Genomic DNA, 14,339 nt, shown 5'->3' on the forward strand with positions numbered 1-14,339 from the left:
GGGAAAGAAATATCAATTGTCTTTAAAATGCTTTTCATTTATTTGATATTGTATTGTCTTCACAAGGTTTCCATTGCCTTCAGAATATTCTATATTTCTTTGATATGTGCTTAACATTTGTTTTTTTTATTTAAAAAAACCTCATATGTACAAAATACACTGGTAATAATGCTTCCTTTTTGCAGATATGGTACACAGGATCTAATCCACCCAAGGAGGTCTGATTCTGACAGTGATCAAGAGATAGAGCCCCTGCAGCCCTCTCCCTGTTCTCTGCCACATCCCTCACCGCACCCTCCCCGTCCCCACAGCTTCATCCCTTGTCTTTGGTTGGGCTGAGAGCTCCCAGAGGATAAGAACTCTTTCTATTGTTTTTTTGTTTGTTTTCAGAGAGGGGTTTAACATCAGGTAGATTTTGTCTGGAAACAAATACAGAAATTTCTCCTATGGTGCACAGTCATATACCTTGAGTTGGACATCATAATAAAATAATATCGTCACAATATATATAACAATAAAATCAAATATTCAGAGCATTTATCTTGTGCTAGACCTGTGCTAAGTACCATCAATGCAACATTTAATATAGTATTTTGTTTAATTAATTACCTATCAGGTGAAGAATAAGGGTTAACACAGGGAATACTTCTCTACATGACATGGTACCAGCATCCTGAAACTAAGAACCAGCACCATAAATTGCTCTATTTAACAGATAACACCAGAGTGATGAAAGCAATTGGAACTGCTAACAGTGATTGTTTCTAGTTGGACTGGGAAAAGTTAAGGTTATCTTTTGAATAAAAGCTAGATGTAAAAAATTGCTGGATCTGCTAAGGGATTTGGGTTTTACAGCTAAAACGTTAAAGCTATTGTGGGGTAAAAGTTCTTGCAGGAAAATAAGCAGCATACATTCTTAATTTCCAAACTGTTTAATTCCTACTGAAAAAAACGTAAATAAATTTTTAATAACTTATTAGGGACACAATTATCCCATGATAATAGAACTACCTTGGGATTTTTCAAAAGCTCTTTATTTTAAAATTCTGTCTTCCTCCTGCTCTCTGATCAACTCCCGAGTTCCATACTGGTAAGATCCTACCTGTTTCCTCATAGCTGTATATTCAGAACTCAGAGGGCATGTCACAGAGGAGCTCTCTGAATGAATGATGTGTTGATTAAATAGGGGGAAAAATGCCATTAAATCTAAAGTGTTTTAATGGTTTCCTGCCAAAACTATAAACTGAAGGACTAAAGTGTGAGTTAATATTTAAGCATCCCTAAAATAATTCCATTAGCTATCCTGGCAAGATGCATCGATGTGACTGGTGTTTATCATGTGTGGCTTCAAGTGCTCTTAGCTTTCTTTCTCTTTACAATCATTTTGTGTGACCCCCATAGGGTGTATAATATCGCCCTTGAAACTGCAATTTAAAAAGCTTCCATCTTCGGGCGTCTGCCTTTGGCTCAGGTCATGATCTCAGGGTCCTAGGATCGAGCCCCACATCGGGCTCCCTGCTTGGCGGGGAGCCTGTTTCTCCCTCTCCCTCTACTGTTCTCCCTGCTTGTGCTCTCTCGCTCTGTCAAATAAATAAATAAAATCTTAAAAAAAAAATAAAAAAATAAAAAGCTTCCATCTCCTCTAACCAAGACGCATCCAAATGAAATCTTCCATCAGATAAAATTAATTAAATCCTCCTCAAAGTCCTTCTGAGCCTGTTGTCTAAGGGGGACTGCTGAGATCAGCTCTGTCATGAAATGAAAAGGATATAGTATACTGCCTTGCAAAAGATTAAAGCTGCCATGATTACCTGGGATGGCCAAATCTGTAAGGAGAAACAAAGTTCCACTGAGTAATTTCAGGGCCTTCAAAGATGGTAAGTATCTCTTAGAGCCAAGGCACTATTACTCCCCTAGGTGTGAAGCTAAGAACCTCACTACAAATCAAAAATACAATATTCTAGGAAGTTCAGTCTAGCAGATAGTACTGAAAAAAATAATAATATAATGAAAGCCACTCTCTTGAAAAGCTAGCTCTTAAAACTCCCTCATAGTATGTAAAAACCTGGAGTTTTGTTTGTACTACACTTAGTCAAACTGCAAATTCTGAGGGCAGAGTCCCCAAGACTGTCCTCACCCTGACATCATCTGCCAGGTTAAGGGGTTCCCAAAACCACTCTAACCTTTAATAATTCACCAAAAGGACTCACAGAACTCACAGAAAGCCATTAAACTCACAGTTATGGCTTATTATGGGAAATGATACGGAGAACCAGACAAATGAAGAGATGTATAGGACTGAGTCTGGGAGAGTTCCAGATGCAAAGTTTCCACTGTCCTCAAGATGTTCTACTCTCCTGGCAGCAACCTGTGATAATATGCACAGAGTATTATCAACCGAGGAAGCCTACCCAAATTCCAGTGTCCAGGGTTTCATTGGTATATGGGTTTGTTTGACAAGCTGCCCATGTGGCTGAATTCAGTCTCCAGTACCACTTCCCTGGAGGCTGGGCTGATACCACATGGCCCAAAGGGCCCAACATGACTAATGAGACACTTTCATCACTCAGGAAATTCCAAGGGGTGAGAGGTTACCTCTCCCAGAAGATGAGTATAAAGATTAGACCTCTCTTTGGGAAAGGCCAAATTCTCTACTACACCAGGTGAGAGCAGAATTAATAAAGAATAATATCTTCTAAAGGTAAGAGAGAATGAAGCTGCTGAGGCTCTGATTAAAACGAAGTCTAACCTACAGAGCCATGTTGTCTTGGAGAAAGTAAGTCAGCAGGACCTTTAGTTTTGAGTTCCATGTACCCTCTCATTTGTCAGCAGGCTAGCCCAGGTTGAATGACATGGCAGGTGCACGGGCTTTCAGAAGAGTGATTCTTTTCATTTCAAACCAGACTTAACTGTAAAAATCCAGCTTCCACCAATTTTCCAATCTGCTAACCCTCTATTTCTGTTTCTCCCCGGCCCTTCTATCCAGGTGTTATGGGCTGAATTGGGCTCCCCCTCTCCCAAATTCATATGTTGAAGACCTAATGACCGGTATCAGAAAGTGTATTTGGACAAAGGGCTCTCAAAGAGATAATTAAATTAAAATGAAGTCATCAGGGTGAGCCCTAATCCAATGGGATTCCTAAGAAAAGGAGATTAAGACGCAGATGCAGAGAGGCAGACATTGTGAAGACACAGGGAGAAGACGGCCTCCTGCAAGCCAAGCAGAGTGGCCTCAGGGGAAGCCAACCCTGCTGGCGCCCTGACTGCAGTCGGCCAGCCTCCAGAACTGCGAGAAAATCAATCTCTGTTAGACCACTCGGTCTGCAGGACTTTGTTAGGCAGCCCTAGCCAACGAACACACCATTCGCTAATTCCTACCTAATCTTCCAATGACTTGTTTGCACCCATCTCTTTCTTTTCTCTGTCGCTTACAGGCTAACTGTTCCTCATGCCTCCAAATCAAACGCCTCACATCCACTGTTAGAGACTACTATTACTCAAGCAGCACAGAAATCAGGGCATTTACCTGGTCAAAGACCTTCCAAAAACTTCTTGCTAAATGAAGACCAACTTTTTTTTTTTTTTAATATAAGTTTTTTTTTTTTTTTTAAGATTTTTATGTTGAAGACCAACTTTTTAGCCCAATAGTTAATGATGACCCCTACTGACCTTTCCAACTTTGTCTTGCACTAGAATCCCTCTGAGTCAAACCACTGGTCTGAACTAATTTCTCACCCACCAACTAGAGAGCATGATTTTCCTTCTGAATACTTTTCCTTTCCATCTACTCAGTACTCCTCTCCTAGCTGCAACTAAATTAGTATCTTCTTTAGGAGAACTTCACAGATCATTCTAGTCAGAACTGACCTCCTTTGATTTACCTTAAAATTTAGTTATTTGAATAGCTGTCCTCTTACCATGAAGAAATACCCAGGGTACCTAGTCAAAAATTCTCATGGTACAAAGACAAAAAAGTTAACGAATGTTACTTTATCATTAGGGAGAAAGATAAACATATAACTTAAAAATTATGTATGTAGAGCACCTTTTAAAATCAAGTCCAGGGGCGCCTGGGTGGCTCAGTTGGTTAAGCGACTGCCTTCGGCTCAGGTCATGATCCCGGAGTCCTGGGATCGAGTCCCACATCGGGCTCCCAGCTCAGCGGGGAGCCTGCTTCTCCCTCAGACCCTCTCCCCTCTCATGCTGTTTCTCTCTCTTTCTCTCAAATAAATAAATAAATAAATAAATAAAAATCTTTAAAAAAAAATCAAGTCCATATCCAATTTTATATCTAAATACTTAAGATAGCATGTCAATCTTTAAGAGTGAGGTCTTTCCCTGCCGCCCCTAAAAAGAGAATTCACTAACAAAGACTGGAGGTCTGTTTAAAATACCTCAAACCATCTTTAAATTTAAAAAAAAAAATCATCTTTTTAAAACATCAACATTAAAAGAACACTAATATCCATTACCACACAAATTGTACCACAGCAAAAAGTAGTAACATTACACCTTAGGTTTAATCATTTTATCAAATGCTTATAAACATGCACCAAGAAGGAGGTCAGAGCCCAGTGCAATCTTTCAACAAAACCTGTCACAGCACCTTTTTTTGCTTCACTAATTTGCACATGTGCTATAACAGGGGTTACACAATAGAGCTATTTATACTCTCAGGAAAATTCTGAATGACGTCTTCTTACTTAGCCTGAGAACTGGCAGCAAAGGGAAAGTACAGGGCTATGGGTCATGGACACGTTGATCCATCAACTACAGAACATTCATTTAAACATTCCAAGGATTAACAGAGGCAGCGATTCAACATCACCTTCATAATCAAGGGCAAGGTAAAGTCTGTGATTTAAATGCTTTCAAGGTACACGTGAAGAAATGAAAACAGCTTAAACAGGAGAAGAGTGGATACTCAAATTTGGACATGCCCGTCATTTTATTACATAAAAGTGAATGGTCTCTATGTTTCTGTTATTAACAGCAATTTCATATCACCTTCATAATCAAGGGCATCCTATCTTATGTAGTATGATTCCAAATGAAAATTCTATTACCACTGCTTTCAATTTTCCCTTAACTTCATAAAATTGAGTTGCAAACAAGCTTTCATCAAAGGTTCTTCCCTTGTGTTTGAATTCCACTAATGGCAGATAACGTGGATATGCCTCAACTGCCCAAACACACTTCCAAGAATTCCAGAGGGCTACACAACAAACTATCTTCTGTGCAAAAAGCAATAAAGTTGTACTTGCATCTTGTCAAGAACAGTAAATAATTATAATAGTGTTAAAAACTTACTTGAACTTTGCTTCCACCTCTTCAGCAGCTTTCTGATATTGTTCAGTGGTGACTTTGTAGAATTCTGAGCTCTGTGGACAAAAATTGATAGTAGAGTTTTCACTGTCCAAGAGGACAAAATGTGTGCAGGGCTTACACTGACAAAAAATACATAAAATCTTTGTTCAGCCATTCAAGCAAAAGGACAAAGATTTCTTCCAAAAGTGGCATAGCAACTTCTAAAAATGCATGTAAAGGTGTCCATTTAAATAACAGTATGTCTGCTGGCATACAAGTTATAATTAAAATAAACTTTCATGGTTAAAATGCATCATTATTTGATCCCATGAGAACATTCTTAACATATTTTGCCTACTATTCCAATGTTCTACCTAGGATATTCAAGGTTCATTTTTTTTTAACACGGTATTTTTGTCCTTGAGATGGATTCTTTATGGAGTAGAATGTGTTCTATCACCTCCATATGACCGCAAGAGCATCAACATTTATAACAAATTAATCAGTAAGAACAGAGGACGGATTTAGGTAATTTTGCACCAAAAAAAAAAAAATGTTTCCACTATTACATAAATGAACATAAATCAAGTTGTAATAGGAAGGTAATGCCTTTCCTGAGGCAGAAAAATTTAAAACTGTCTATTCTGGCTGGCTACTTTGAAACCTGTCTTACTGCAGGGGGTAGCCTAAATGACCCCAGGAACCTTTAGACTCAATGAAATATCCTGCAAAATGTGTCCCAGTACAAAAGAACACTACACAATACAGTGGTCTATTGTGCACCTTCAATCCCTAATCACTCAGGTTTCACAAGCATGACTTGGGGTAGTTTATTTTTTAATAAATCATTGTTGGTTGAGGAGAAAATGAAAATGAAATCCTCTTCACATCAGTGACCCCTTTGCATTTAACAATCTGGGTTGCCCAATGACAGTCACATCCAGGTTTGTTGGATGTAGATAAAATCAATAGGTATGTGATTAGACAGCAGACTCAGGGTGGCTGGAGCAGTGGACAGGTCACCATTTGAGATGATGAATGGCTCTCTATCAACCTAGAGTCCCCTACGATGCTAACATTTACTATAATCTTATTTGGGCTGCGATTTATCTTTCTTGCACCTGATCAATAAAGATGAACAGAACAGTTGTAAGGATCGATTGTAATTTTTTATCATTTTCAAGCACGAAGGTGCATTTTTGACATGAAGACAATATTCTAAGTATACTGCTTCTGCATTTTTTAAAATTACAATTTGAGTGACCAACTTCCTCAGTCTATATGCCGAGAGGTTTTTTTTAATTCATCTGTAGGTCTCAAGCTACCAAAAGGCCATTTGTCTTCTCAGATATTTTAACTTGAGATTGTGTCACACCTTCCTTTCAGTTTTACTTGTAAGATTTTTCTTTCCATTAAAATACACACCAGTCACAACATGCTCTTTTGCAATGTTTGGTTTAAGCTTTTTTGTGAACCCTTCCAACAAAGAGGCAGTAAAAAGGCAGTTACTAATCTACCAGTAACACTGATGAGAAACTCCCCATACTACTATGATAAACTGTCAAGTGGGCACTATGTTACTGAATTACCTGTTAAAATTCTCGTGAAGCAATAACATCTTGATTAATATTTTCAATTATTTTAAGCATTGAAACTAATGTCCAGACAGAGCCAGGACTAGGTTGAAAGATCTGCTTTCTGGTTCTGTTCTGTGACCCTGAGCAAGTCCTTCAAACTCCCTCAGCTTCCTTTCCACTGTTCCTAACCTGTAAAATATGGATGATACTAGCCCTGCCTATCTCTGCCAAAGCGGCTACAGAAATCCACCAAGATGGGCACCAGAGCTGTGAAACCTGTTAAGTGCTTTTGCAGAGTAAGAGCAACAATGTACGAATACCCAGTATTTATCTATTCTCCTGCTGGCAAGCATATTGAGAATAAAACAGTCTTGGAGGAAAAAACTAATTTCAGCAAAACTAATTCTGGGTACAAATTCAAAATGATCAAAGGCAAATAGTAAACTTTTTTTTTTTTTTTTTAAAGATTTTATTTATCTACTTGACAGAGAGACAGCTAGAGAGGGAACACAAGCAGGGGGAGCGGGAGAGGGAGAAGCAGGCTCCTGGCTGAGCGGGGCTTGATCCCAGGACTCTGGGATCATGACCTGAGCCAAAGGCAGACGCTTAACGACTGAGCCACCCAGGTGCCCCAATAGTAAGCTTTCTAACAAGAATGATGCACAAAAGAGTTCTGTCATACAATAAGTTACCAAATGCAGGTAAAATTATTACTAACTTTGTCGAAGTTTCCCTAGGATGTTAAACACATATACACACAAAAAAACCACGTACCTGTGTTGTCCGCAATCTTAGCTTTTAACTTCTCAAGTTAAAGTTTTAGGCTTTATTTATGCCCTATATTTCCACCTCAGTGGCCAGATTCCCACATTGTATAAATCTTTCTAACAGAGAAAAAGCTCCAGGAGGCAACAACATGTAACAACTAAGGGAATAAACACAAATATGCCCAAGATCTGTATGTAGACAGTGTTTAATTCACGTAAGTATTTACTTACTTATTCAACAAAATTAGATACTTATTATCCCAATAATGTTCACCTTGGGGAAACAGATCGTCAAGAAGCTTTCCATCTGATGTAAGAGAAAAGAAAAATACTCATATGGAAAGGTCACAAATACTGAGTTAAAAGTTGTGGATAGTGTTACTGGAGTTCAGAAACAGTAATTTTGGTCTCAATTTTGGCCTCAGAAAATACTTTTAAAAATCAACAACCATAAATTAAAAAAATTCTCAATATGCTTGCCAGCAGAAGATTGAATAAATACTGGGTATTCATACAGTGGAAATCTACGTAGTGATGAAAAAGAATGAATTAGACATACATGTGGAGCAAAAAACCCAGCAAGTTCTAGATATCACAGAGTGTAATTTATGTCAAGTCTGGAAAAATGCAAAATAACAAAATAGGATTCTTAAATAGCAAATTCCACTGATTATCTCCAAGTGGTAGCAGTTTGGTGGTGGCAGCAGGAGATGAAGGGGCAGAATAACACAAAGAAAGGAAACACAGTAGGTCTTCACTGCCTTGCTATATTTCTTAAAATGAAGTGTTCTGGGACGCCTGGGTGGCTCAGTTGGTTAAGCAACTGCCTTCGGCTCAGGTCATGATCCTGGAGTCCCGGGATCGAGTCCCACATCAGGCTCCCTGCTCGGCAGGGAGTCTGCTTCTCCCTCTGACCCTCCCCCCTCTCATGTGCTCTCTCTCTCATTCTCTCTCTCAAATAAATAAATAAAAATATTTTTTAAAAAATGAAGTGTTCTAAAATGAGGTGTATACAGCTATTTATTACACTGGTTATAATATTTTGTAATATATACAAAAACTGTATTACTCTCCTCTATCTCCCCAAAGGAGCTAATTAACAACAACAAATGATTTAATATAGCCAGAAAACAGAAGTATGTGCAGGGGGATATGTGCTGAAGAGGTCGGCTAAGTCAAGATTTTGTAATGCTCAGCTATTGCAGAATGTCCACACATTACCAAATAAAAGTACTTTTTCAATTTCTATTGTGAAAGAATTTTGGATTTACAGAAAAGGGGCAAAAATAGTGGAAAGTTTCTAGGGTGCCTGGATGGCTGAGTTGGTTAAGTGTCCAACTCTTGATTTCAGTTCAGGTTGTGGTATCAGGGTTGGGAGATCGAGCCCCATGTTGGGCTCCATGCTGAGCACAGAGTAGGCTTGAGATTCTCTCTCTCTCCCTCAGGCCCTCTCCCTGCTCATGCTCTCTCTCAAATGAATGAATAAAATCTTAAAAAAAATAGTGGAAACTTCCGGTCTATCTTCACCATCGTTCCTTTCATGTCAACATCTCAAGATAATCACAGGACAATCATCAAAGTGAGTAAGTTAACAATGCTACATTACATTACTAGTAACAAGTAGTAACTAAATTGCAGACTTTATTTGGATTTCTCTGGTTCTTCTACAAATGTTCTTTTTCTATTTCAGGACCAATCCAGAATGTCATATTGCATTCAGCTGTTATAGCTCCTCAGTCTCCTCTTCTCTGTGACAATTCCTCAGCCTCCCCTTGTCTTTTATGACACCTTGACACTCCTGAGGAACACCAGTTGGATCTTTTGCAGAATGACTGGTAATTTGGGCTTATCTGACGTTTTCTCATAATTAGATTGACGTCATTATGCACTACTAGACAAATACCATAGAAGCAATGGGACCTTCTTTAAGCTGGACCCCAAACTACTCCCCAGACTCTGCCTTCACAGCTGCCTACCAATGCTGCAATGTTTCTGCTCTGAATAGGTACCCACAGGTGGTAGAAGTACCCTAGTTTTCAGAGAGGCTGCTTGTGTTATCTCTGTTGTCTTGGGATGGCATTTGGTTCGTACATGCCCCTTTTCTTGTTTATTAATTATAAATTACTGTCACTTTAATGTCATTATCATAACTATGGGTGTTGTTATTTGGTCAACTCCACAGCATGTCGTAGTGCACTTACATTAATTGTATTTTCATCTGATCCTTTTTTAATAGCCAAATCTTGAGACCTAGATGGTCTGTTCTTCAATAACATCCACATTCCAATTGCCAGAGAAGGTAGAGAATATATATATTTATGTATATAAAATGGCCATCCATATGGGGCATCTGAGTGGCTAAGTTGGTTAAACGACTGCCTTCAGCCCAGGGTCCTGGGATCAAGCCCCGAGTTGGGCTCCCTGCTCAGTGGGGAGCCTGCTTCTCCCTCTCCCTCTGCCTGCCGCTCACCCTGCTCGTGCGTGCTCTCAATCTCTCTGTCAAATTAATTAATTTTTAAAAATGGCCATACATAAATGACCATATATACCTGTCTGTATATACCTACCTATCTACATGTATCTATATCTCCCCTCCAAACTTCATTAAAATACTTTCTTTTTTTTAAAAGATTTTATTTATTTTTTGAGAGAGAGAGAATGAGAGACAGAGAGCACGAGAGGGAAGAGGGTCAGAAGGAGAAGCAGACCCCCCGCCGAGCAGGGAGCCCGATGTGGGACTCGATCCCGGGACTCCAGGATCATGACCTGAGCCGAAGGCAGTCGCTCAACCAACTGAGCCACCCAGGCGCCCTCATTAAAATACTTTCTAAGTCCTCATGCCGTATGGGGAATGGGTGACACAACCTGGTGAGATGACCCTAAAAAGAGAACCAAAAAGAACAGGCAGAGAAAGCTGCCCATGATTTGACATGGTGGTCTTTCAATGAAAGGATCATTGCTTTGTGCATGGCCATATTGATTCTATGATGATAAGGCCTTTTACACCCTAAAGCAATTTTTTAAAAGATCTTTTTATTTGAGAGAGAAAGAGAGAGAGAAAGGAACAGGGGCAGGGGTAGAGGGAGAGGGAGAGAGAGAATCTCAAGCAGACTCCCCACTGGGTCTGGAGATCATGACCTGAGCCAAAATCAAGAGTCCCAGTCGCTTAACTGACTGAGCCACCCAGGTGCACCTACAACCTAAAATTTAAAAATACCTTTCATTCATATTCACTTTGCAGTTTCCTGCTCCATCAACAGCAGGTAAAATATTTGACATGATTTGTTCAGTGGTTACATGAATTTGTGGTAGGTAAATGTTATTTAAATCAAATATTAAAAGTCTATTATTTTCTTACTTTAAAACAAATTTTTGTTTGACATGACCATTAAAACAACGTTTTCCACCAAGATTTCCTTTGAGAATGTAGACCTTATAAATTCAAAGTAGAATACTACTATCTTTTTGATGTTTTAGTGCTATCAAAAATCTGATAAAGGCTTATCTTTCTTTTTTGGTCAATGATTTAGTGAAACAAGAGTTCCTAGGAGGAACTCCAAAATGACAACATAATACTAGATATGGGAGATGCGTCTGTCACCTAGATTAGAGGACAAGACACCACTGGAAACGACAGGCCTTTCCATTTTCTATATTAAAACATTTTCCAATCTAAGGCACTAGGTACCGATTACTAAAAAGGGCACAGGCAACAGACTGAGTTGGCGAGACTGAATGCTCCACTGTACACAATTCTTTAATATATTTAAAACATGAACATGTTGTCCACAGCCCTCTGTACTTCGGTGAGCAATTCACAGCAGAGCCACACTACCAATGACAGCTCCATCCTGGTAAAACAGCACATGTTACTTTACCCCAACAGTTCTCTCACATCTGTAAGATGGGGAGGGTCACAGAAGTGGCCTAATAAAAATCTCTGGGAGATTAACTATGATCATTCATGTAAAGTTCTTAGAAAAGTACCTAGGGCTATATATGGTAAGCATTACAGGAATGTTACCTATTATCTTTATAAATTATTTGAAGAGTAAAAAAAAGTATAGAGTGTTGGGTAATTTTTTTCAAAAGCCATTTTAATAAAAATTTAATCTTTAAAAAACAAAAGTCTTTTCTTCCTTTAAACCAATCATCACTGAACTTTGCTTACACAGCTCATCTGTTCTATTTTTCTGTTCCTTAAGATAAATCGGAAATGTGAAGACTGTGGCTGGGCAGTACTAACAATGTTAATGACTATGAAAAAACTATACATATATATAGAGAGAGAGAGAGAGAAAGAGAGAGAGAGAGAGATGGTGACACTAACCAGCCCATATTAAAAAAAAAAAAAATCAAACCAATAATTTTTGACCTTCTCACCAATGAAATCCAATGAACCAAATTAAATAGTAAAAGTACTTTTTAATGCCAGGACCTCCCAGGGCCTTAATTCTTACTATGCATCGTAAATCTCCAAGATGAGAAATACCTTTCATGATGAATCCCAAACTGATTTCCCATGGAATCTTTTCATTCTGGAGCATCTTGAGAGAACAGAATTCCTCAAATGTTCCATGAGAAATGCTGGATTAAAGACAAGTGGACAACCACTATTTCAATCTTGTACTTCTTTGCATGCAACTCTTCTCTTCTCAGAGCAACATTTTCTTACGAATTACTTTTAAAACTAGTGTTCAAAAGAGTAGAAGTTGGCAATATTGGAAAATGATTCCAGAACTGACGGTATCCCTTTCCTGAAGTGCTAATAAAAAAAGAGCGGGCTATTATCTTGAATTTTAAAAAGTTGAGATGGGGGCACCTGGGTGGCTCAGTTGGTTAAACATCTGCCTTCTGCTCAGGTCATGATCCCTGGGTCCTGCGCCCTGCTCAGCAGAGAGTCTGCTTGTCCCTCTCCCTCCACCCACCCACCCCCGCCTGTGTTCTCTCTCACTCTCTCAATTAAAAACAAAAAAGAAGAAGAAGAAAAAGAAAAAAGTTGAGATGAATTCCTTAAAGAAATCTATTGCTGTACCTCTCCTCTGTTCCCTCAGAGCCCTGTGGCAGACCTCAAAACTGGCCACCATTTTTTCCTCTTTTCTGTAATACATGCCCCTGGGTGAGGCGACCTTGCAAGTTTCTCTATCATGAAAGGGTGGAGTCTATTTCTCCACCCCTTCAATCTGGGCTATGCTTCTGACTTGCTCCGGCCAACAGGATGTGACAGGAGCAACGACGGGCCACTTAACAAACAGAAGCCTCTCTCTTGGAACCCTGCCTAGTGACACATAAATAAGCCCAGGCTAAAGTAGGAGAGACTATAAGTCACTCCAGCTGAGGCCATCCTAGGCCCAGCCAAACCTCAGCCAACTCAGGATAAGTGAGGCCAGCCAAATCCAGAAGTAGTGCCCACATGGGTGACCTGTAGAATCATTAGGTAAATAAATGGGGGTTGTTTTAAGCCAGAGTTTGGGGTAGTTGGTTATACAGTAAAAGCTAACTGATTTATGCCCTTCATCTGTCTTCTCATAAGCACCATGGACTTTTATCAAAGCACTTAACGCATGGTACTGACCATGTGTTTACATGTGGTCTCTCCAACGAGTCCATATGATCCCTCGAGGCAAGTATCTCATCCCACTCACCATTATACTTAGAGCACTCGGCACAGTGTGTGATACACGAAACTTACTGAAATAATGTTAGAGTGACACCATTCGTTCTAAACTTCATTCCAAAGTTGACTTTTACTTACAACAGGCTGGGAGAGAGATAAGTCTAAGGTAAATGAAATAATGTAACATGGGCAAAATGGAATACTACATTTATTACATGTCTCTTTCACAAACTGACCAACATTGCAGTCTGCTATGCCACCAAAAAAGGGATGTGGATATCACCTAGGATCATGTTCAAGTACAATGACAGTACACTGGTAACAGTTCAAGCGACACGCAGGTAAGGGGCTTATTTTCCTCAGGTAAGAAGGAGTCTGGATGCTGGAAACCCACAGCTGATGTAGGTGCCAAGGATACTGCCCAATGCCTAGGCCCTTTTTTTCCTATTCCTTCGCAGCCACCCTTAGCATCGGCTTGTGTCCCCAGAGTCTCGGGCTAGCTACTGCACCTCCAGTTCTCGTGCCCAAGTTCTCAGGAAGGAAGAGGAAGGAGGTAGAGAAGGGAAGAGGAGCTCTCTCCAGAGATCTGCGCTCCCATCTCAGTGGCCAGAGTTACAGACCATGCACAACCCTGGATGCAAGTGTTTTGTTTTCTCACTTCTACAGTAAGAGAAAGCAGGAGCTTGGAATTGGTGTTTATTGAGCCAATTTATCATACGTGCCACAGATAGCTGAAGTGACAGCACAGAATCATGCACAAAACAGTGTGGTTGACTTTGGATACAAGTATTCCAATACTTCTTTTCAGCCACTCTTAAAATCCAAATTTGGGGTTTGGGGGGTGGGATTTACCCATCTGGTATTCTAATACCCAAAAACCAAGATTTTAGACAGTATAGAAAGGAAATGGGAATCCACAAGAGTAGGCATCATTCCCAATTTTTGGGGCATTGGCCACGGCCCATGTTTTTCAATGTGTGATACTGCCATTTTCCATTTTCAGAAAGTCTCCCTTTAAAAGTGTATTTTAAAATGCACATGCACAGACACACATTACTGCTACATTTGAAA

At 39.5% G+C, this 14,339-nt stretch overlaps 1 protein-coding gene across 5 annotated transcripts in view; it reads right to left on the reverse strand.

The window, feature by feature from the left end:
• CHCHD3 (coiled-coil-helix-coiled-coil-helix domain containing 3) overlaps positions 1-14,339 on the reverse strand; it is a 271,107-nt gene that overhangs the window by 46,800 nt on the left and 209,968 nt on the right. For all 5 annotated transcript variants that reach the window (XM_044920171.1, XM_021692981.2, XM_044920172.1 and 2 more), the window contains one exon: positions 5,311-5,381. In XM_044920171.1, the coding sequence (XP_044776106.1) occupies positions 5,311-5,381 (71 nt within the window). The remainder of the gene's footprint in view (positions 1-5,310; positions 5,382-14,339) is intronic.

This window comes from Neomonachus schauinslandi, chromosome 12 (assembly GCF_002201575.2).
Source record: "Neomonachus schauinslandi chromosome 12, ASM220157v2, whole genome shotgun sequence".
NCBI lineage: Eukaryota > Metazoa > Chordata > Mammalia > Carnivora > Phocidae > Neomonachus > Neomonachus schauinslandi.